This window comes from Vipera ursinii (genome assembly GCF_947247035.1).
Source record: "Vipera ursinii genome assembly, chromosome: 3".
In the NCBI taxonomy this organism is placed as follows: domain Eukaryota; kingdom Metazoa; phylum Chordata; class Lepidosauria; order Squamata; family Viperidae; genus Vipera; species Vipera ursinii.
The window spans coordinates 126,075,200-126,096,954 of record NC_139516.1 but is presented as its reverse complement, the minus strand read 5'-3'; the positions used below and the strand labels follow the sequence as shown (position 1 = coordinate 126,096,954).

At 46.6% G+C, this 21,755-nt stretch overlaps 1 protein-coding gene and 1 long non-coding RNA gene across 2 annotated transcripts in view; one reads left to right on the top strand and one right to left on the bottom strand.

Moving 5' to 3' along the window:
• LOC310637501 overlaps nucleotides 1-14,008 on the top strand; it is a 44,656-nt gene extending 30,648 nt beyond the window's left edge. The window contains exon 3 of the long non-coding RNA XR_014491935.1: nucleotides 13,986-14,008. This is a non-coding gene — a long non-coding RNA (uncharacterized lncRNA). The remainder of the gene's footprint in view (nucleotides 1-13,985) is intronic.
• IRX4 (iroquois homeobox 4) lies at nucleotides 1,776-9,796 on the bottom strand (the record flags this gene model as incomplete). The annotated part of the gene is made up of 5 exons (XM_083357952.1): nucleotides 1,776-2,545; nucleotides 3,750-4,063; nucleotides 6,673-6,779; nucleotides 8,204-8,455; nucleotides 9,752-9,796. The coding sequence occupies 5 exons, from the start codon at nucleotides 9,794-9,796 to the stop codon at nucleotides 1,776-1,778; spliced, it is 1,488 nt and encodes a 495-aa protein (XP_083214078.1).
• Nucleotides 14,009-21,755: the final 7,747 nt, after the last annotated feature.

Below are 21,755 nucleotides of genomic sequence, written 5' to 3'. Positions count from 1 at the left end.
CAATTCTACCTGGGGAACCGAATTAAAATTTCTTTATGCAACTCGATTCTGTGGAAATTTTCTAAGAAACAATTTCCTCTTCCAGGCTTCCTTTCACTCAAACTTGTCTAAGATCGCACTTTTGGTCAGGAGACGGAAGGGAAGCAAGCCTCAGTTGGTCACGATATTGCCCTTCTCCTGATTGGCTTGAGAAGCTGAACTGGGTCCCTTTAAAAATACGACTTCTCTTAATAGATAACCTTTTTCTGTCCTCCAAATTTCAGATCATATCCGAATTTTTCTTTGCCCGTTTATAACTTGTTACAGAGAAATAGAAAAAGGTGTGTCCCACTTTGTCCGCGGGTGCAATTATAAATATTCCAACAGAAGAGCTTAAATTATAAACGTTCTTATTTTTTAAAAACACTCTAAAACCAGCACTTGGCCCTTGCTTTCTCCAGATTACCCTACCCATCGCCAAACTCCATAAGCACCCTCCTCCCAAAGTGATGGGTTGTATTAACTCCCTTTCACAAATCGCCTTTTGAGTTTTTATAATGAGTTTTAGAGAAAAGGAAAGAAAGGTGTAAATGATTTTGCTTGGGACCCCGGTAAGAAATAATTGAAATATTCTTCTTTTAAGCAGCCACTACTACCCGCTGCTCCAGCGTCGCTGCTTCATCTGGAACTACCGAACCCTTGGTAGATCTTAAAAGTCGTTTAATAAAAAAAAATTCGCGCTGCAACAGATTCTCTGTTGATTTAAAAGTTGTGCCACAACTCCCTTTGGCTTGCCTTGTCTTTTGACCTTTATCGTTGAAGGCCTTGTCAAGTGGCTCTACAAAGTACAGCATTGGACTCCAGTCTGGACGAAAATATTCATATTTATACTATCTGACTTCCAAAAAGCTCGATACCTGTTTTAACTTGGAAGTGATATTCATTTTCATGGAGCTACTTCGAAATAGACATTCTTCTGAAACTGGCGAAAAGTACCGGTAAACTTACTTTTGTCCCCCTTTCCAAAAACCCACTGGGGGGGGAGTTTCTTTCACAAGCAAGGCAAAGAGATCACAAATCATAGGATAACTCTTGAGAGACAGACCATTTATTTGGGGTGAACATACCCTTTCGACATAACCTATTTGTCAAGGTCAAAAATTCTGTGTTCGTGTACGGGAGCGCAATGGGGTTTTAACTCGGTGAAAAGAAGTGCGATTTTTTTGTGTGCCTGTGTATGTGTGTATGAGATGCTAACAATGAAAAGAGGAGGGGTGAGGGGGAAAGTCCGAGAAAGTCCTTTTTTTTTTGGTAACTAAGATCGGCATGCCACAAATTAAAAGGAAATAAAAGAACGAGACAAACGGTCCCCTCCCCTTCCCTCCTCGAAGAAGCTGAATTTGAATCTCGCGCCCTGTAAACTCGCCCCGGGAGATTCCAAAGGCGGCGCGAGTGGCGCGTGCGCAAGATCCGTGATGAAGACTTCGATTGCTGGAAGTGATCAAAACTCTTTCCCCCCCCCACACACACACTTCCCAAAAGCAGAGAATGGGGCTCTTTTCTCCCGCCTGAAATGTCCAGCCGCGTTTTTTAAAACCCCTCCCCGTTCTGTTCCGCTCCTGTAAAACGTTTCCCGCCCAAATCTCAACTCTCCAAGTCTTTCGAGTTCCCCGCCAAGTCACCAGGGCCCACCCCGGCCTCAGCGGCTCGCCAGGTCCGAGTCTTTAACCGCCCCCCCGGCCTTGCCTTCCCCCTCCCCTGACCCAGGGAAGGCGGACGCGGACGGGGCTCGGTCGTTAAGAGCAGAACATTTTGCCGCCCGCTTTGGGAAAAGCCAGGAAGTCTTTGCCGGAGTCCTGAGGCCCAGCCAGGCCGGCCAGCTGCCCCTTGAGCACGGCGGCTCCGCCCCCCAGCGAGCGCCCCAAGGCTCCCGTCTCCAAGATGGAGCCCTTGGTGGCCGCCCAAGACACTGTGGTGCTGTTCAAGGCCTGGTTCAGCGTGCTGTGTCTGAAGAGGGGGTCGTGGAACACGCCGTCCACCCAGTTCCTGAGGTTGGTAACGGGGGAATCCTTCGCGGGCCTCTCCAGGACGCCGGACGCCTGCGCCGCCCCGCCGCTCGACGCCCCCTGCTGGCGCTTCAGCATGCACGAGGGGTACTCCGCCTGGTTGAGCGAGGTGGCCGTGTGCGCCAGCGACCAGATCCTCGGCTTCCCGCTGCCCTCGAGGAGCGGCGAAGGCGGCGGCGGCGGCTGCTGCTGCTGCGGCTGGTAACACGGCTTGGCCTCGCAGCTTCTTTGCCTCAGCAGCTCCGTCGCCTCGCAGCCTTCCGGCCCCGACGCGGACTCCTTGAGGCAGCTCTTGGGTCTGTCCAGGGTGTTTTCCAGCGAGGCCGCCCCGCCCGCGCCCAGAGCGGGCTCTTTGCTTGGCTCGTTGGCGCACGCGCCGCTGCTCTCCACGTGGCCGAAGGCTGGCGGCTTCAGCTCGCTCTCCGAGCTTTCCGACTCTAGTGGGTCGTAGTCGTCCAGGTCGCTTAGGCCCAGCTCTTTGTCCTCCTTCCCGGAGGATTCTGGGAATAGAAGAAGGGGGAAACACTGTTTAATTCATTCTCGTCTTATCTAGCATTTGCCAATGAAATCTCTCTTCCTCAAGTCTGCCACAAATCATTCACAAGAATCCCCCTTCTCCTTTTTCGGAGAAATAATGCCTTGCTTTCCCTCAAGTCTTAACTGGTGGAATGGTCAGCCGCTATTTTGAACTGGTTATTAGGAAACAAACTGGTAGTCACTTGTCAAAAACTTTCAAATGGATACAGATGCTGCCTGAAATAAGATATTCGCTCCAGTTGGACACATTTTTTTTACCTCAACTAAATATTTATATCTATCACTCTTTTCTTCTTGCATGTAAATTTTACTTCTCCAAGTTAGGTTTGAGCCTTGGAGAAGTAACCACGGTCGGAACAATCATTTGATACCCATCTCTCACCCTGCCAGATTAAGCTTGGCACACAGCTGAATGCAGCAACTTTCTCATCTCCAGATAAATACATTCCCATCATTGCACACCTGAGAATTACCAGTTTCCCCAAAAAAACCCGATATACAGAACTGGCTATAAATCATGCCTTCTAAAATAAAATTTTCAAATTCAAGAGTACTGTGCTGCTCTAAGAAAGTGTATTTGCTTATTCCTTAATCACTTCTTTAATCACAAAAGATTTAGTGGCTCTATTACCATAACATGTACAATTTGTTTAGTGTTAATCTAGGTTAGATTTTTTTTTTGAGGTGTTTGGTGTTGTGCCTCAACACATCAGGTTAATTCGTGGGGCTATGGGAACATGGATTAACTTGGAAATCAAGTTAAAGCATGTCATGTGAATGCAGCATTGAGTTGTTAAGGATATTGGTTTGCACAATGCCCACTGCAAGGCTATTGCCTGCTAAGAGTGAAATTTATCCTTGTATTATCAAATATAATCTAGAGTGTCCCCTCACAGATAATTTCTCCATAAACTGAGAACTAGGATACCATGTCCAAGTATTCCCCAATAGATGATGACTGCATATTCCAATTTGCTCTGATGCGCAGAAGATATAAGGAAGCCTTTCCCAACCTGATGCCTCCAAATGTATTGGACTAGAGTTGCCATCACCCTAGGTCAACATGCAATTATAGTCCAGTAGGTCTAAAAGTCCCTGGGTGGGCAAAGCTAATCTAGGGAGAAAAAGTATAAGCTTGCAGTATTTTAAGGAACTGTTAGGCGATACCCTCGACTTTCTCATTCTTTAGATTCTCCCCTTGACCTTCTCCATCCTCGTCTTCCTCGTAGGGTCTTTTTTCATCAGCACACTTATTCCTTGGGGGCCATGTCATCTTGTTCTCCTTCTTGAGCCTCCTCCGGGCATTGGCAAACCAGGTGGAAACCTGTGTCAGGGTCATTTTGGTGATGATGGCCAGCATGATTTTCTCGCCTTTAGTTGGGTAAGGGTTCTTGCGGTGCTCCTGCAGCCAGGCTTTCAGCGTGCTGGTTGTTTCCCGAGTGGCGTTTTTCCTCCTTGTCCCTCCATCCATGGTGCTATATCTGTGGTTACAAAGAGTGTGAGAAAAAGAGGACGGGTACTTAACAGACCTACCTTTATTCTAACTGAGGAGAATGTCTCACTGCTATCCATGGAACAGAGATTCTTCTAGCTCACAAATCTTTCATTTAGGGGATAAGACCTGTAAGTACTCAACATTTATCCAATAAACAATCTGACTATGTAGAAGTATGTGGATGGACTCTGCAGTCTGCTGGGGATGAAGGGCAGGGTTATTTGAAAGTATCACTCTATTCAGTAGAGATTCCTCAGGGAAGGATGGATCAGATTACAGCAGACGGTTTGCCAAAGAAATGTGGCCTTTGGGAGGAATTAGTATACAGTTAATATAAAAGGAATGTGTCAGAAAAATATCCTTTTTTGGGTGCTACTTCTCTCCAGTAAAGACCTCCGAGTAACCTCTCCATGAGATGGTAATAAAAATATTTCCTTTTATTAGCGGCAAAATACTCTCTCGTTCTCACTCTCATATACACACACGGAGAGAGACATTGAAACTGTGCCTGAATATTTAATATACATCATCTAAGAAAAGGTCACCTGCACCCACTGGGCTTAAAAGGTTGAAATAGTGGAAGTGGGGATTCTTGGCGCATGTTCTTTTAGAAAACAAGCAATAACGAGATCAAAGATAAAAAAAGGTTTGTTTAACATGATGTTAAAAGGGGGTGTGTGTCAACTTTAAGCTATCTGAATTCATGGGAAATATTTGGAAATCTGTCTCTGAAAGAAAAGTACGCATAGGGATGAGTTAGTCATTGATTCTTAGAGCAACTTCACACATCCGTATGCCAGTTGTGAAGTGTGAAATGCTCTGTGCAAAAATGTGATTTATGCATATGTGAAGCAGCCAAGGGAAGAAAAGAATCATAAACGAAGAGAAAGCTATGATTAAATCAATGCTGATTGACTGAAATGAGGGAAATATCTAGATTTAAAGCTAATGCTGCCACTGACCTTACAATCTCTTTAAAACCTTCCTTTGTTCATAGGTGTTAAAAAGGGTGCAAAATATTGAAGGGGAGAACAACTAGACAAGGATTCAATCACTAGGGGAACCCCCCCCCAATCTTTTCACTTCAGGCTTTCTTCCAAAATCAAAGCTTACTTCTGTTCTCATTGGGTGACTGTAATGTTTAGAGGTTCACTGTCTAATCTATGGATTGCTCAGGTGCTCTAAAACTTTCAGGCTTGAACTTTTGAAACGTTAGTTTCTGCTGGACTCAGAGAAACCTTGCAGAAGCTGTTATTTCATAGCACCTACCTAGGCAGATTCCTAAATCTTCCATGGTCATAGACTCCATACAGCCATTACCTAGTACCCAAGGCAGATCTAGCTCTTGATCAGTGAGAGACTGATCTCTGGGTGATCACTTAGGTATTCATCCCGAGAAATGCAAATAGGAATTTGAAAATAGAGCTGTAAGGCCAAAGTGATAAAAAAGATTAGAAGAAAGGTATGGGTTTGTGACTGGAGACAATAAAAAAAAGTCTGTATGGAAATGAAGACTGGGCAGGTGCATGAGTAAACTCCTGGAATTCTACAAGTAGTTCAATTAAGGATTTGTGTCTTCCTTCTTGGACTGCTTATAGCAAAAATCCATGCATGCATGCTCAGACATAAAGCTCAGTCCCCAGGGAAGTGTGTGAAGAATTACAGTGAATAAATGCAGTGGGACTTTTTGCAGATGATAATCCTATCGCCAGTGATATGGGGATAAACTGACTTGAACCCTCTCTAGATCTTTTCATCTGGTGTATGTAGGACTGAGATTTTCTTTTTAAGTAAATAGGATGAGTTCAGTTTAAAAGCTAGTTCACATATGCAAGAAACATTCCTTGGGAACATCAATGCATAGATAATAATTTGTATACCCTATGCTGGGCGATAGGATACTGTCCCTTTCAATTGTCACTAGGGCTCCCCTGACTTCATTACAGCATTTCAAACCCTTATCAAACCCTTTAAGGAAGGTCCATAATGACTCCTATAGTTGTAGATGGGGATACCGTGCAGTTAAGATAATGGTTTTTCTAAGCCTCCACAGTGCGTGTGTGTGTGTGTGGGGGGGGGAAATGTGATCAAATGACTCCCTAATTCATTTTTCAGCCATTACTCTCCATCACCGCTAGAGCGAACATTCCCATAGCTGAAAGCATGGGCTTTTCACAGGGTGGGAAATGCATTCATACGTAACACCTAATCCAAGGGAGGTGAGAAAGATTTGCGTAATCCATTTGCACAAATAATCTCTCAGCTATAAGCTAGAAGACAAGAAGACCTGAGAAAACTTCAAGGGAAGTCAATGAGATGTTTTCCTCACACTGATTAAAACAGAATAATAATTTGTATTTTAGCTTAACATCTGCTGCTACTCAGGATTATTCATCCAGGTCAACATGCAAGCAGTCAGACATTCAGCAAAACTGCTGCGCCTTTATAAGTGCTGATATCCACCCACCCACCCCCAAGACACATTCAGTTGCAGTTATCTTTAAATCGGGTTCCCAATGGGGAAGCCAACAGCCAGTGTCCTCCCCCTGCCCCTCCCTTGTCCTGCCTCGCAATTAATAGCTGTTTGTTTCTTACCTGTCATATTGATACTGACTGAGCGTGTGATCGTAGGGATAGTAAGCGGTCGCCTGGGTAATGCCCGCATGCGCAGATCCACTCCCATCCTTCGAATCAAAGCTATTCTAGAACAGGAAAACCAAGGATGGCCTCTTTCAGCTCACCCCTTTCCTTGCCAGTAATGGGAAAGCAAAGCAAAGCAAAGCAGGGAGCAATATCTTCTTCCTCACAAGGAAACATAGATGGGAACAAGACAGCAAAGTACTCCACGCAATCAAAGATAAAGTATTTTCCCCCTAGCAAGAAAATTCCGGACTGATTACTAGCCCAAACTCATGCCTGTTTATTCAAAAACAGGTCCGTAATGGGTATTTTTTTTCAAAATCAAGGCCACACCCTTGTACTTGACTAAGATTTAATTGTATGCATTCTTCATTCAGGGGTTCAAAACAGATTAATATCAATGTGGTAAGTCATTAAGCATAGGCAAATGATCTTAAAATTGAAAACATCACGGCAGACCACCTTAGAAATCTACCTAACAAGTGGGATCTTTCTAAGTGTATTTGTTTGGGTATGGATAAGAATCTCTCTCTCTCTCTCTCTCTCTCTCTCCCCTCTCTCTCTCTCTCACACACACACACACACCCTTTATTGAGCACAGTATTATCCACGCTGATTAAGAGATTAACAAAAAAATCCAGTTTTTTCAGGAAACGCTAGTTCTCTACTAAGTCACGAATTCCCAGATTTACTGTCCTTTGGAACCTGAAATTCTAAATTCCAGGTTGAAGCTAGAAGTTAAACAAATGAAATTTCACAGCTGTGGAGGATCAGACTCCACCTTCTTCCAGTGAGGAACCCACTCACCATACTAATGGTGGTCTTGCTTGAAGCAAATATTTTACACCAAAGTTTATGTTATATTTAAATTTTTCAGCAGACCAGATCTTTTACCAACTCAGTTCAGTATGTGATATTTTATAGAAGATTAGGATGAATATGCATCAGGAATGCAGGATAAAAATTGCTGTATAAAGATGTGTGTGTGTAGTGTGTAGTGTAATGAGGATAGTATGTTTTTACATGCATTCATCTTTGGTTATCAACCATTGGTTATATTAGAACGTGTGCAGCTGACTATGTGGGTTTTCATCCAGACCTGCATGTAATTGGGTTGGAGAAGATTGCCCAACACCTGTTAAACTTCCCCATCAGGTATGCTCCAAGTGTGTGGTAAACACCAATTTTCTCCAAAGCATGTAGAGTTTTCTAGGTCTAGGGGAAAAAAAGAACCATTGGTTCTAGAGGGGCTAAACGGTATTCTTACCCCAAATTCCTACATTTTTCATCCTAATTCAGTTCATTTTTGAGCTGAATGTTTACTTTCTAAGACTGAGCTTCCATCCCGATCTTAAGATCTAGGCAAGCCCAATTGGTGACCAAGCCAGGTTTTCTGAAGTAGTTTACTAAGTCTCTTAAGAAACAGTGGGTAGGCTTCCTTACTTTCCTTGAGAAAATTCTGGGCACAGCAGTGGCAGAGACTTACCAAGGAATAGAAAGCTGATGCCTCTGTCCCATAAGTGACATAATTGCCATAGCCTTGAGTGTTTGTGTAGGGATTCCCATAGACTCCCAGAGCAGCTGCTGAATTGAGTTCGTGCCTGGCTGTGGCCAGCAGCCTGCTCTCATATACTGGACAGTAGACAGGGGTCTGAGTGGAGGGTGCCGCTCCTGAGTCCGCCAAGGACCTACCACTGGTCTCACAGCAAGTTGACAAGGAGTTGGTGGTCATCAGGAACTAGAAGAAGAAAGGACAGGATGGTGAAAAGAGGAGAGACCTGGGAGTCAATCAGGCTAGTTAGCCAACCCAGCAATCAATTATGTAAGGTACATTTGGATGCCAAACCACAGAACTTTGTTCTGGGGCAAACCTTGCCGCTGATTTCAAGGCAAATTATTTGCAGTTTCTCAAAGTTAATACATCTGGAATAAACCTTCTCCCTTTCCTGCCCTCCATTTGGGCACATATATATGTACAATCCTGGGGAATATTTAATCCACCTACCTGCCTTGAGCAATAGATTACTTAATCTAAAGATGCAGCCATTCCATCGGAGATTGATTTTGGTGGACCTTAAGTGGAATTGCCTGCATGATGGGTTTTTGTGGGTCTACTAACCCACCCGGCCCTTTCTTTCCCAGGCGCTCAGTCATACGAATTGACCTAGCCTTCTTTTCTGCCCATCTGGGAGCAGAACTGAATGGAATTCAGCCAGAAGCCCAACTGATTTGGTTTCCTGTTGGTGTGAATCAAAGACAGCTTACATATTTGCTTAGTTAGGTTGAGGGTTCACTGAAGATTCTGTGGGACTTAGTCTGAGTAGGCTGAGTAGGAGCCTTGGTGGAGCAGTGGGCTAATGCCTCCTTAAGTAACACCAGCTGCCTGCAATTAGTGCAGGTTCGCGTCCCACCAGGCTCAAGGTTGACTCAGCCTTCCATCCTTCCGAGGTAGGTAAAATGAGGACCCAGATTGTTGGGGGCAATTAAGCTGACTTTGTAATAATGTCGCTTGGGGTGTGTGTGAAAGCCCTAACAAGCAGGCATATACATAGAATGAAGGCTACTGCTAAGCTTGTAAGCCGCCCTGAGTCTTCGGAGAAGGGCGGGATATAAATGGAATTAAAATAAAATAAATAAAATAAAATAAATGGGATTGGGCCCTTAACACTGCAGCTTCCCTCCCAAAATTGTCGTCTCTCTTGCTTTTCACAGTCCTTTTTCTACCCATAGACTGATTCCAACTGAACTTTATTTCGGATCGACTGGCGATCCTACTGCGAAGTAAAAACCCCTGACTGCAAAGACATTCCATTCATAAAGCATAACTATCCAGGTGAAAATGATTTCCCAGCTTCCACATTTCTGTCTTGCAGTCCTGGATTTAAGTGTTTTTGATTCCAATGATATCAGTATTGCCCTCTAGAAAGATAAAAAAAAAACACTTTTCCACATTTATCCTTAGTGGGGACTTTTGGTGGGGGAAGGGGAAATCCAGTGCAATATTTGGCATGATCTCTGTTACGGCTGGTCTTACCTGAGGTGCAGATGAATAAGGGTATCCAAACTGGGGGTAGGACATGGCAACTGGAGTGCTCTCAAAGTCCAGGATGCAGCAGCAGAAGTGTTGGGCTTGGGAGCTTGGGAGGCAGCCTTACTGGTCCAGAGGAGTGAATAACTCGGGCTTCCAGGGGCCTTAAGAGTTCCAAATACCAAAACAAATAAAGAAATACATTGAATATTAGTATCATTTTTTTTTTTAAAAAAAAGTAGCGTGGATGTATTTCTCCCTCCCCTCCGGCCCGGCACACAAATGCAAATAACAAGTTTTAAGGAAAAACTGCCTCAGGAGTTGGGCGAGTGGCGCCTGTCTCACCCACCCACACTACAACATATTTTGCCCCATCCACAGACGGCGGAAGGCGGGGAGCGGAAAAATAATAATAATGACCTGTCTCTCCATCCGCCAATCCAGGCCAGGAACAGCCAGGAAAGACCCCCACGGGACCTGCCCCGGGTTCACCTCTTCTGTTGGGGGTTGTATGTTCCCTTTGGAGCGGCTGCGATTGAAGCAGCGCCCAAAGCAGCGCAGAAAGAGCTCCGAGTTTGCTTTCTCGCGGGAGGCGACTCTCTCGCCCGTGGATTAGTAGCAGTGGCGCAGCGTGGGTTGTCAGCACCCGGGGCAAGGCAAGTAATTTGCGCCCCCTAACCCGTGGATTTTAGCACTCGAGTCTCTTCCACTAGATTAAAGAAACCCTTACCCCCCTAAGCACATGTATTGTTTGTTATGAAAATACTGATGTAATTAAAGTAAAATGCATCTAATGCGCCCCCCCAGATGTTGCGCCCGGTGTGGCCGGCCCCCCCTACACCCCCCACACTACGCCACTGATTAGTAGCGCAAACGGGACCGGGAGAGCCACGCCAGGGCGAAGAAGCTCCTTGGAGAGGCCCCGAAAAAATAGACTTCGGAGCAGAAGGCATCCGAGTTACGCTCCGACTCTTGTCTCTCTCTCTCTCTCTCTCTCCCCACAACCCCAGTCCACGCGTTTCTCGGCGCGCGTGCGCGGAATCACTGAAGGGTGGTAAGCACTTTTAATTAGAAATTAATTAATGAGCAGCTGCCTGCCGCTTCTCTCTCTCTCTCTCTCTCTCCCCCCCCCCCCGCCCTGCAGTCATCAGTCCGCTTACAAACGAGGCCGACAAGGGACGCGCGCCAGCCACGCTTTTAAATCAACAGTTGAAAGCAGCTCCGACGTTGACAGACAAGCGCACCGAGAGGAGACACCCCCCCACACACACACACTGCTCTCCTGGCCCGCACTCGCCTCCGATCCTATGAACCCATTAGCCACAGCTCTCGCTCCCGTTCAGAGTAGGCATTTCTCTCTTCTCGCTGTTTTGGGAGGCCGGGAGTTGTTTAAAAAGGCGCTTTTGCAGGTGGAGGTTCGGGGTGGTGGGTGGGTGGAATTATCTTAAAGGCATCAGGCATATCTGGTGTCCCGTTATGGAGGAGCGAAATGGTTTGCCACCTTTGATTAGGTCTGACATACCGATCCACAGTTTTTAGCAAACGCCTCGAAATACTGCTGGCGTTTGTTATGCAGGCATTGATCCTGCAAAGTAGGAGAGTGTAATCATCCCGACCTTGTGTAGGCGAAAAAGGCAATGTTTGTTGGTAGATGCAAGATGGAGAAAGAGATTTGGGAGTTGATACCTTGATCCCTTCAGTGTTACTCGCTCTGACTTGTTCTGACCAGTATCTGTACACAGTGCTGGTCTATGTGTAAATAAGGCTCTGATGAAATACTGCCACTGGTAAGTTTTCATTTCTTATTGCAAGAGGGTATATCCAAGGCCTGCGTGTGGGTCTTTTAGGCCTAGTTTTCTAGGCTATTGTGCCTGCTCTTTATATTGCTTTTCAAGCCCTTGATTTATTTATCACGAGTATAAATTATCAGCTGGAATCTGATGGGTGGCTGGAAATTGCTTTATTACTCTTGTTCTTCATCTCTCTCTATAACCTTCCACATACTTGACATGATGCTCGAAATGTTGCTGAGAAGCAATTAAAAAAAATGAGTAAGGATGTTTTTCTCTGTCTCTCTGACAGAATGAAAGTTCACCCTCTGTGACTAGCAAACTTTGATTCTGTTTTGCAGAGTTCCGTTCTGTCCCATCTAAATCTAGATGACATTCATCACAGTTCCAGAATTCCACTTGACCATTCTAAAAAACAAAATTTGCTAACAAGAAGCAAAGTAGCATTATTTTCCCTTCCAAACAAAGTCTGATGATTTAAGTTTTTAAAATTTTATATTGGTAAGAATGAAAAAACTCTTCAAACACAGAGCCCTAGGATGGGATGGAGCCTTCCAAATCAGCAATTTGTCAATGCTGTTATTAGAACCAACCAGATATTTAATCCATGATAGCAGTGGTGAACTGAACCCAATTTTATCGAACTTATGCTGCAGAGAGGCATCTGCTGTGCTTCTGTCTGACCTGGCTAAGACTGTAACATAGCCAAAGTGGAAAGTGAGAAGCAGGCAAAGGTGGAAGCATTAGACCAGATGTTACAGCCACACACAGAATACTAAAAGTTAAAAGCCACCCTACTATAAGCTTAAAACATGTCTAATGTGTGTAATTTGTGTCCAGGTTTAGTTGGTTTGAATGCTAAATATTTACCAAAATTCAACACTGGCAATTGTTCTTAAGTCTCTTGCTAGGCCTTTTTTTTAATCTGAATATTAAATACATTTTCATGTTTAATCATTGTACAGTATTTTCACATTTAATGAGAATAATTGCTCAAGCCCTCTGGATTTCCCTATTAGGTTAAATCACTAACACCACTGCTATAGAAATGTTTTAGTGATGTCAACAGCCACATGCCAAATTAATTTTAATAGAGCTGGAATTTCTGTACTGCTGAATACTTCAGTAGGAGAATCCAGGGGGCAGGAGTTCAAAAGACCATCCCTAGATCTCTAAAGCATTTGGGGATTCTTAGACTGGAACCCTACACAATGAACATTTGGAGATTATGTTTGTATTACTGAGCATGCATGCTTAGGAACTCATGCTTGGCTGGATTTACATCTCAGATAAAAAAAAAGATAGTTTGAGACTCATATTGGTTCAACCCATGAAGTTTGGGAAGAGTGTTCAAGATAAAAGTGGAGAAAAAAAAATGGCATTTCAGTAACGGGATTCAAAGAGCAAACGCTCTTTGTAGAACAGCATATTTTGGTGAAATCTGGCTAAAGAACTGGGAAAAGCTGGGGAAACCCACACGTTTTCTAGGTTGGAGGTGAGCAGCAGTATATATGTATACAAATGCAAGACACTGCTTGCCCTCCCCTTCCTCAACATTTATTCCCATCCTGTTTATTATTAATCCTAAAGTAATCCTTTATTTAAATGGCCATTTATTTCCAAGTGAGCAGATGAACAAAGATGCCCTTAAATCATCACCAGTTCCTTACACTTGGATGAATGTAACTTAAGGGCTGAACATAAAACAATCCATTCAGGAAGCCTGCTAAGGGACCTTAGCAGGGTTAAATACCACTTTTATTGAGCCTAAAGTCATTTAAGAGTGGCACATAGGCTCTAAATCCAAAAGGACCTACTTAGGCAAGGCCCAGTTTAAGATACTTTGGTACCAGATACCTTCCTCATCCCAAACCTAGGTGATTGCTACAAAAAAGGGACTTTCAGTTATCCCACAAATATGTTTCCTTCTTTTTGACAGAAATGGGGGAAAAACAACAACCCAACCCCAGTAAATTTTGTCATCGCCTTTTCTTGAAGCTCAAGGTCAACTGCTCCATTCTGCCTACTGGTAGAGCTGGTTTTAGTTTAAGGGGTTAGAATGAGAAATTCTTGCAAGGAGGGAAGGTATTCAAAGCCTACTCCATCTCCTTTACCCGTCCACTGTTCTCCCTTTTGCTTAGGTCTCCTCGCTAAGATCAGGGCACCCCAGCTCTCCTCCAGGTATGGTGTGTGTGCTTTGGGAGAGGGAGGCAGGAGAAATAATTCTTTGAAAAGAGGGGTCATGGGCTGGGAGGACTCCTTTGCAAAGGGCAACTAACCAGCTCCTCAGGACTTTCGCAAGCCTCCATATGTAGTGGGAAGGGCAGCTGGGGTGGAGGGAGGGGAGGGCAGAAGTGCAGACTTGCTCAGAGAGCTTGCCTGGGTTCAGACACGTGAATAGCCCCAGGGTCACACTCTAATTAATGGCGATGTTCCCTTCTTCTCCCCAGATGGAAGACTTGGTGCCTCCCAGGGACGAATCTGCCCGCTCTGACAGCTCGATTGAGGGTGATGGATGACTATCTGGAGACCGCAGTACACCTCATATAATCCTATCGGCTGCGTAATTGCTGTAATTTACCGAGGCAAAAAGCTTGGCTCTAGCAAGGTCGAGTTTTCGCAATAGCGGCCCCGATCCCAAACACGCCTCTGGAAAAGAGATCCTCGCAGGATCCCGTTTGTCGGCAGTAACTTTTACCTGGAGAACAGCCGGCACTCTTAATTTCGTCCGTAAGCCAGTTGATTTCATTGAAATCTCCGTAATTTAGGGAGCCACTGAAAAGGCCGACTTCCAAGCAGCCACCACGTTCTCCGCGTTATTCCAAAGTCCCACTTCATTCGCGGGGAAGGGGAGGCAAAGGACAACCGGAGGTGAGTTTCAAACGGAGGGGAAACGAAGCTGTATTGGAGCCACTTCTTCTGTCTACCCCTCCCCGTTTCTTCCCCGGCTGTTTTTACGAGAATAAATGCATCTCATGGAGTAAGCTGAACGGATTTCTCCAGAATGCGTAACGGGGGTGAGGGGACCTTAGGACCTTAAGAATAAGGTTTCGGTCCCTGGAAGGTCTTAGTTCCTCCCGGCCTTGATGTATTTTATTTCCACATCTTACGCCGTAGCAAAAGTGGAGGCCTTTCCAAACACTGCTGTAGGAAAAGGAAGGCCGTCTCCTGGAGTCTGCGTCCTTTGCAAGGCACAAGGGCAACTTTCCAGATTGTGTCGGACAAGAAACTCGAGGGAAGGGGGGGGGGAGGGCGCAGGAGGGGCGGGAACCCAAAGCACGGGCTGATCCATAGAGAGCTAGGGTTAAATCGGTTGGCGCTGGCGCTGACACAGAGAGGCATTCCTCTGGGAGAAGGAGGCAAGTCCCGTTTCCTCTAGGGGTAACTTTCACTTTTTTAGGCACCGCGGAGCCGGCATTGGCGACTCCTGAATCATTTCAAGCGGTTGGCTGGGCTCCTGGCGCGCAGCAGCTCAATCCCGGTCGGTTGTATCAGATCATCCCACCTTTCAAGCGAGCAGTGCATTGTTTGATTTGGGGGTTAAGGATCGCCGGAGGCTTGCTTTTCAGTAAGTAAGGGCACCTAGATGAAAACAGAAGGGCTTTATTCCCTTTTCCCAGGTGCTCAAAGGCTCCCGCTTCCCCGAAGCAACCGAACACCCACGAGCGCACGAAACGGATGGCAACTTTCCTTAAAGCGAAAGGCGAAGCGCGATCGTCCCGGGTTTTTTTTTTCTTCCCTCCTCCCCTATGAAAACGATTGAAGGAAACTGGAGTTCGCGGGAACCGCCAATTAAGCTACCCTGGAAAACAGCAGGGGAGGCCCCCGCGAGGCGCCTGAAGCAATCCTTCCAACCAGTTTAACTCCGAAGAATGTTAAGCCTCCGGAGAGGTCGCTCGAAGTGGAGGCTGCTTCGAATCCACGAACCTAAGGCCAGTTACGACGAGGAAGAAACCCCCTGGAACGCGAAAGGATTCTTAAACCAAGCCCAGACTTAGCTGGGTTGGTGGACTGCAACCGTAGGGGCCACCTTGGATGTTCAGCTTCTCTGATCGCCAAAGTAGCCCAACCTTTGACGCCGCACTTGGAGGAAGGAGGGAGGGAGGGAGGAAGGAAGCAAGGGCGGGCAAGAGACCTTGGAGGGGGTGGTGGGGGGTGGGGGAGAGCTTCGCGAGGATTTTCAACCCCCGATTTACGTACTCGTCCCGTCCCACCGCCTCCCTGTCCTGGGAATTTGCTGCTTATCCCAGTTTGCCTACTAAAGGGAGGACTCTCTGCCCAACCAGAAAGGCTTCCTTCTTTTAGGCGCTGCTCCAGAGTCTGGCAGGAGAATTTTTGCCGCCGATTTTGGAAGGAGAGAGTCCCCCTCCGAAGTCTTGGCCGAAGGCGACTTTCTTCTGTCCCTGTCGCTTGAACGCTGGCGGTTCCATTGGCGCTGGGGTTGTCTTCAAAATGGATCCCGCTTCTGCGTCCAGCGCAACACTTTCTTCTGAAACCAGGTTGACTTGGAGGCCGATTTTTGACGTTTTAGACTAGAGGACGGGGCAGGGACATATCCCCAATGTCTACCGCTGGGGAGTTAGCCTCATCTTATCCAGAGAAAGTTAAAAAGAATGGTGGTCTGCGCTAAGAATTCAGAAACGAGTCCTACCGTGTGCGGTAAAGAATGCCAATCCCTGTGAAGCGTTTCCCTCCAAATTTGTCACCTTCTCCAGTCTAGTCTTTCAGATATGGGGACTTCGAGCCTCATCATTATACTCAACAGTGCCGCTGGGGACTATGGGCACTGTGGTTTGATGCATTTGAAGCGCTTCCTTACTTTCTCCGCCACTCCAGTCGGCTTCCATTTTAAAAAAAGATCACTTTCCCAGCTATTAGGTTTCTTACCCAGAGTCGTAGCCCATACCGCCTTCACCCCAACTTTTATAGGAGGCAGGACAGAGCTCCAGAAAAAAAAATCTCTTACCCACCCGGATATCCTGGGGAAAGTATGGAGGCGCGCTTTCGCTGATAGCATTCACTAAATGGCAAATCCCAGGTAATGTAAGGCAGAAGAGTTCTAGAGAAACCAATGAACACCCTACACCAGCACGAGAGTTCGCCTATCTGCGGTGCGACAACAAGAAAATCAAATCCCAAAAGGAATAAGTCATACTAAGGAAAGGGGAAACAATCCAATATCCAACCAACTCTACCTTTAGGAGCAGGCGGGGAAACATGGGTATGTCTGCAGGATCTCGCTGCGCGCGCATGTGTCTATCTGCGCCTTTCTCCTCTAAAGAAATAAAATCAGATGTCTCTAAGTGTCTCCCTCCCTCTCCCCTCCCTTCCCCTCCCCTCCCCTCCACAGAAATAGTTGAAACCTGGAGGCAGTGCGGGAACAGGCCCAGAGGTTTAGACAGATGCTCTGCAAGATGTCAGAGGGAGGCGATCTGGCTGGCAGATGCAGAATAGTAAGAGAAACGCCTGTCTTAGCTGGCCAGGTGCACCAGAGTTTTCCAGCCGTCATTCGTCTTCAATGCCCAGAAATTACTACCTCGAGTTCCGAATGTAAAAGGTTTCAGCCCGGATTGCACTCCGCAATTCGTCCTCCGGCATTAAATTACGAAGTGGGGGTATTCCTATCCATTTCTCATTTCGGGCCTCCAGATGACGCGGGGGGGGGGGGAAGGAAGAAGGAGAGTTGCGGTCCTGCATTTATTGACGCGGTGAATAACTCCAAGCGAAGTCACTCGGGTGTCCTGCTGAGTAAGAGGACTAAGAAATCTGCCACGTTGGAGAAGCTGCCTTCTTTCCCCGCTATTTATTTATTTCAGGGCTGACGGGGCTTCTGAAGCCCGCCCGGCTAAGTGCCCCGTGCAAAAACGAAGAGGTACCCTTCGCTTGGGATGATGCTGAAAGTAAAGTAGCCGGTGGTGTCTCGGACAAAACCGTCGCCATTGCACCGATTGCTTTTAAAGATCTGCCCGGCCAGGAGACTCTTGGGAGCCCTCGCCCCCCCCTCCCTCCCTCCCTCCCTTGCCGCCCCGGCTTCAGCTCCACGCGGAAGTTTCGAGGCGTTCGCCTTTTGCCTGCGCTCTATAAGGGCGGTGTAATGGGCAGCAATGTCAGAGAGCAGCTGCCAGCAAAACAAAATTCCTGTTAGCTCAAAACCAGGTTAGTTATCCTTGAGGGTAACAACCGGGATCCCCGTTACCTTTCTTTCGCGGCTTACATTGCGGCAAACTCATCAGCCATACCACGCTCCTCTTCGGCAGGGCAGTCCCTGAATAACTTCAGCCCAGAGAGCTTCCTTAAAGCGAAGGCCAGCTGTCATCCCTCTCTCAGCCCCGCTCTCTAGGCAGACCTAGCCCAGAGCTGCAAATCACATAATTAAAGGGTCTCCCGAGCATGTACAGAGCGCCGCACCACCACCACCACCGACCAAAAGTAAAAGTCGTGGATTCGATTTCAACCAGGCGTACCTCGTTCTTTAGAAAAAAAACTACAGCACAAAATGGGCTCGCCACCCTACATTCACACAGCGGGGAGTAACCTGTATTGAATCCACTTACTCCTCGGTAGACAAGGAAAGGGTTGCAGTTGGAAAACTCTCCCCGGCGCACAAGCCCTTACACCAACACTTCCCTCCCCTCCCACAATCGCGCACACTGAACACAAGCTAGGACTTCTCCGAATCCGTCAAACTTTCATAACAAAGATCAGCAAACGCGGGTCGCCGTCTCGTACACCCCCCACCCCAACCAACCAACCAACCAACCAACCCACCCCACTTTCCGCAGATACCCACGAAAGTTATACTCTACGAACCAGTCGGCTTCTTTCGCTACCCCCATCCCCCCCACCCCAACGCCAGCTCCCGCCCCACGCGTCCCTTTCCCCCCACTGTAAACAGCGGTGCCGACGCTGGAATGATTGATCGCCGGCCGTCGCTCTCACCTCCAGCTCGCGGCTCCTTATATTCCAGGCGGCTTTTTGCTGCCGAAAGACGGGCTAAATAAAGGACGTGTGTGTGGGTGGGGGTGTGTGGGGGTGTTTGGCGGAGTGTGGTGGTGGTGGTGGTGTCGGGAGTCGAAAGGGCGAAAAGGCCGAACTGGAAGAAATCGGGCAAAAGGAGCCGGGTTGCCTTCCTCGGAGTTGCGGATTCACGCCGGGCTGCGCCTAGGCTCGGCGGGCGAGGGCTTCTTGTCCATGGCAAAGGGGGGCCGCCTCTTGCCGCCTCAGCCGCTGCGGTTCGCTTCGGAGGAGGGAGCGGCAGGGGCAGCCGCGCGCTAATGGAGACATCGCTCAGGGTATGCGGCGTATACCTGGCTGGAGTCAGCCCGGCTCGTGAGTGCCTCCAGTCCCCAGGCGCGCCTCTCTCACTTCACTAAACCCCTGCACCGGAGTGACGTTCGAGTGAAGAGCTGCGCTCGCCGCGCGCCTCTCCCCACCTCCGCACCGCCTGATTAACACTTTCCCTCGCTGGCGGCTCTGCTGCTTTTGCTGCCGCCGCCGCTCCTAACTTTGCTTGGCGGCTGTTGCCAGCGCGGGTTCGAAACGGGCGTTGGCTAAAAAAAAGCCGAGGCAACCCCCCCCCACACACACACACCACCCTCCCCAGACCCCCCCCCCCGCACGGTGCTCAGGAGGGACAAACGCGTCCATTGCTCCGGGATGGGGTGGGGGTGGGGGCAGTAGGTCTTCACCTCAGGAACTCTCGAGGTTTGCTGGCCGGCTGGCTCTTAGCCCCAGCAAGCTCGTCCCGAAAACTCGAAGGAGTTTCTCTGCTGGAAAAAAAAGAGCCTGCCTTGGCCCCCGGGACTCTCAGCGACTCGGCCCTAAGGGCTGCGGGCCCTTTCGAGGTCCAAAGCCATTTGTCACACACACACCCCTCCGTGCTCCCTCCTCCCCCCCCGTGCCCGTGATGGATGGATGCCACGGGAGCCTGGGTGGTGAAAGATGCTTAACAACGCTCCCTCGTGCCCCCTCAAGAGGCTAAAACGGAGCAGAAGGCCTGCCCACCATTAAGAGCCTCCAAGGGGCTTTCTGAACTTTTTTTTTTTTTTTTGAAAGGAGAAACACCCCCCCCACACACACACACTTCTCCCAGTTCAGTAGAAGTTGTTCCTAAGTAAAGCCCAAGGGCTTGCAGCACAGGCCTAGGCCTGTTTGCCTAGGCTGTGGAGTTTTACCCTTTAGACAGAATCCTGGATATAGAATCTTTTTCCGTTGCTTTGTACAGAATCCTCTGAGGTAGATTGTGATCTTTAGCCAGGCTTATTTCTGAGATGCCTTCAGTACCTATGGTGGCCTTGGTCTGATTGGCCTCTTCTCCTATTCAGAATAAGCTTTTAGGAATCCATAAACACAATCCATCCCACTTAACAACTTGGCTAAAATTTATTGTTACAACACACTCTCTTACTAGCTGGATGTAGAGCACACTTTTTCCTGTCTCCGGAGGCAGTTTAAATAGTAAAAGAGCTAACTTTTACTAAAAGTCCTTCATTTTCAAAAGCAGCCAGCTGAAGGCCCACCAAGTACAGGAAAAACTTCTTTCCAGCACCCAGAGACTTGAGGCAAGCTTAAAAGCATGTCCAAGTAGGCAGGAGGGAATCTCACTCAATTTAGATGTAACATTTACATCTTGATCTGGAACATCTCAGTTCATGCTAAATGGATTCAAACTTCCTTTAAATCTCTCCCTCCTTCTGCCTTTCTCTCCCTCTCCCTTTCCCTCCCCTTTCCCCTCCCCCTCTCTCCCTCCCCCTCCCCCTGCTTTCTCTATTCAGATAACTGAAATCTTGCCTCAATTTGAAATGTTTGTTAGACTAGAAACATTCAAGTGGATCAAATTAATTTTTTTTTTCCTGAACTGGATCACTTCATGGGTACGTAGAATTTTATCGATTTATGACTGCAATGAACAGGCAACAGGCTGCATGTAGAGAAAAACTGCATGTTTGAATTTTCTGCCCAAGGAAAGATTTGAAAAGCAAGAATTAAAAAAAACCCAACCCTGTCCATCCACATTTCAGAACGGGATGCCACATACAAAAGGTCATTAGGTGATAGCTTTCTATGTACTGTAAATTTTGTTAACCTTTACTCTGTACTTGTACCCTAATGTTGCATAGTCCGGAGAACTTTTTAATCATGTACCCACCTGAGTACGTACATGGAAGCTTGTATGCCTTTATTAGCAAAACAAAGCAAAACAAAATAAAACACACTGATTTAAACAGGGTTTCATATCTTTATGTTTTGATCACCAAAATCCTTAATTGGAATGGATTCAGTGGAAAACCATGCAAATCATATACATGACCATGAGTGAATTAAAGCCCCCCCCCCAAATCTTGCACATATTTACCTGGAAGACGAACCTTGTTCTAATTGGGATGTTTTTCGAAGAAAGACATTTTAGAATGCTAGCTAATATTTGAAATTAGAGCATTCCTGTCTCTTATCCTTGAAGCCTGCTAGCTTAGCTTAGACATACTGTACGTAATGTTGCATTGACCTTTAAAAAGAAATTACATACTAGTCCTAAAGATGTTTCCTTGAAACTAACTTCTATGTCCTTCAACATCATTTAGTTCAAAGGCTGGGATGTTTCCTTGCTATGGGTATTTTCAAATATGGAAGTTTATTAAAAAAGAAAGAAGGATGAAGGTTCATCTGATAAGTGATGTACAGATATTCAAATTGCTGTTGTATATACCTTCCTGGGAGCAACACATTCTGGACCTCTGAACTTATTTCTTCAAAACATACTGCTAGCTTGTATTACCTATATTGTCTATTTTACATATTAGGTTAATAAGTAGGCTAGAACATTTAAATAAGAAATACATGTTATGCTTTCATGGGTGTAATATATGAAAACATAAGCATGAAAATTATGGATGGAATGGGCCATAACACTCACTATTAATATAACAACTATAATGCATTTATTTAGCAAATGTTCAAAGAGCTTCACAGTTATGACCTCTATGTCACAACTTTGCAAGCAAGGAAGGAAAGACAGGATTATTCCTGTATTGTGATTTGGCATGAGGGATGAGGTTTTCTTTCCCTTTCAAATGTCCATTTGAAAAATTGAATTTTCACTGAGTCTTGTATAAATAACAATGATGAACTTTTTGCTTTGTCTGAAGCCAATCTCAAAAGCTGCGTTGAATACAACCCAGGAAGTTCACTCTGAAATCTGGAAATAGCACATTGTAAATACC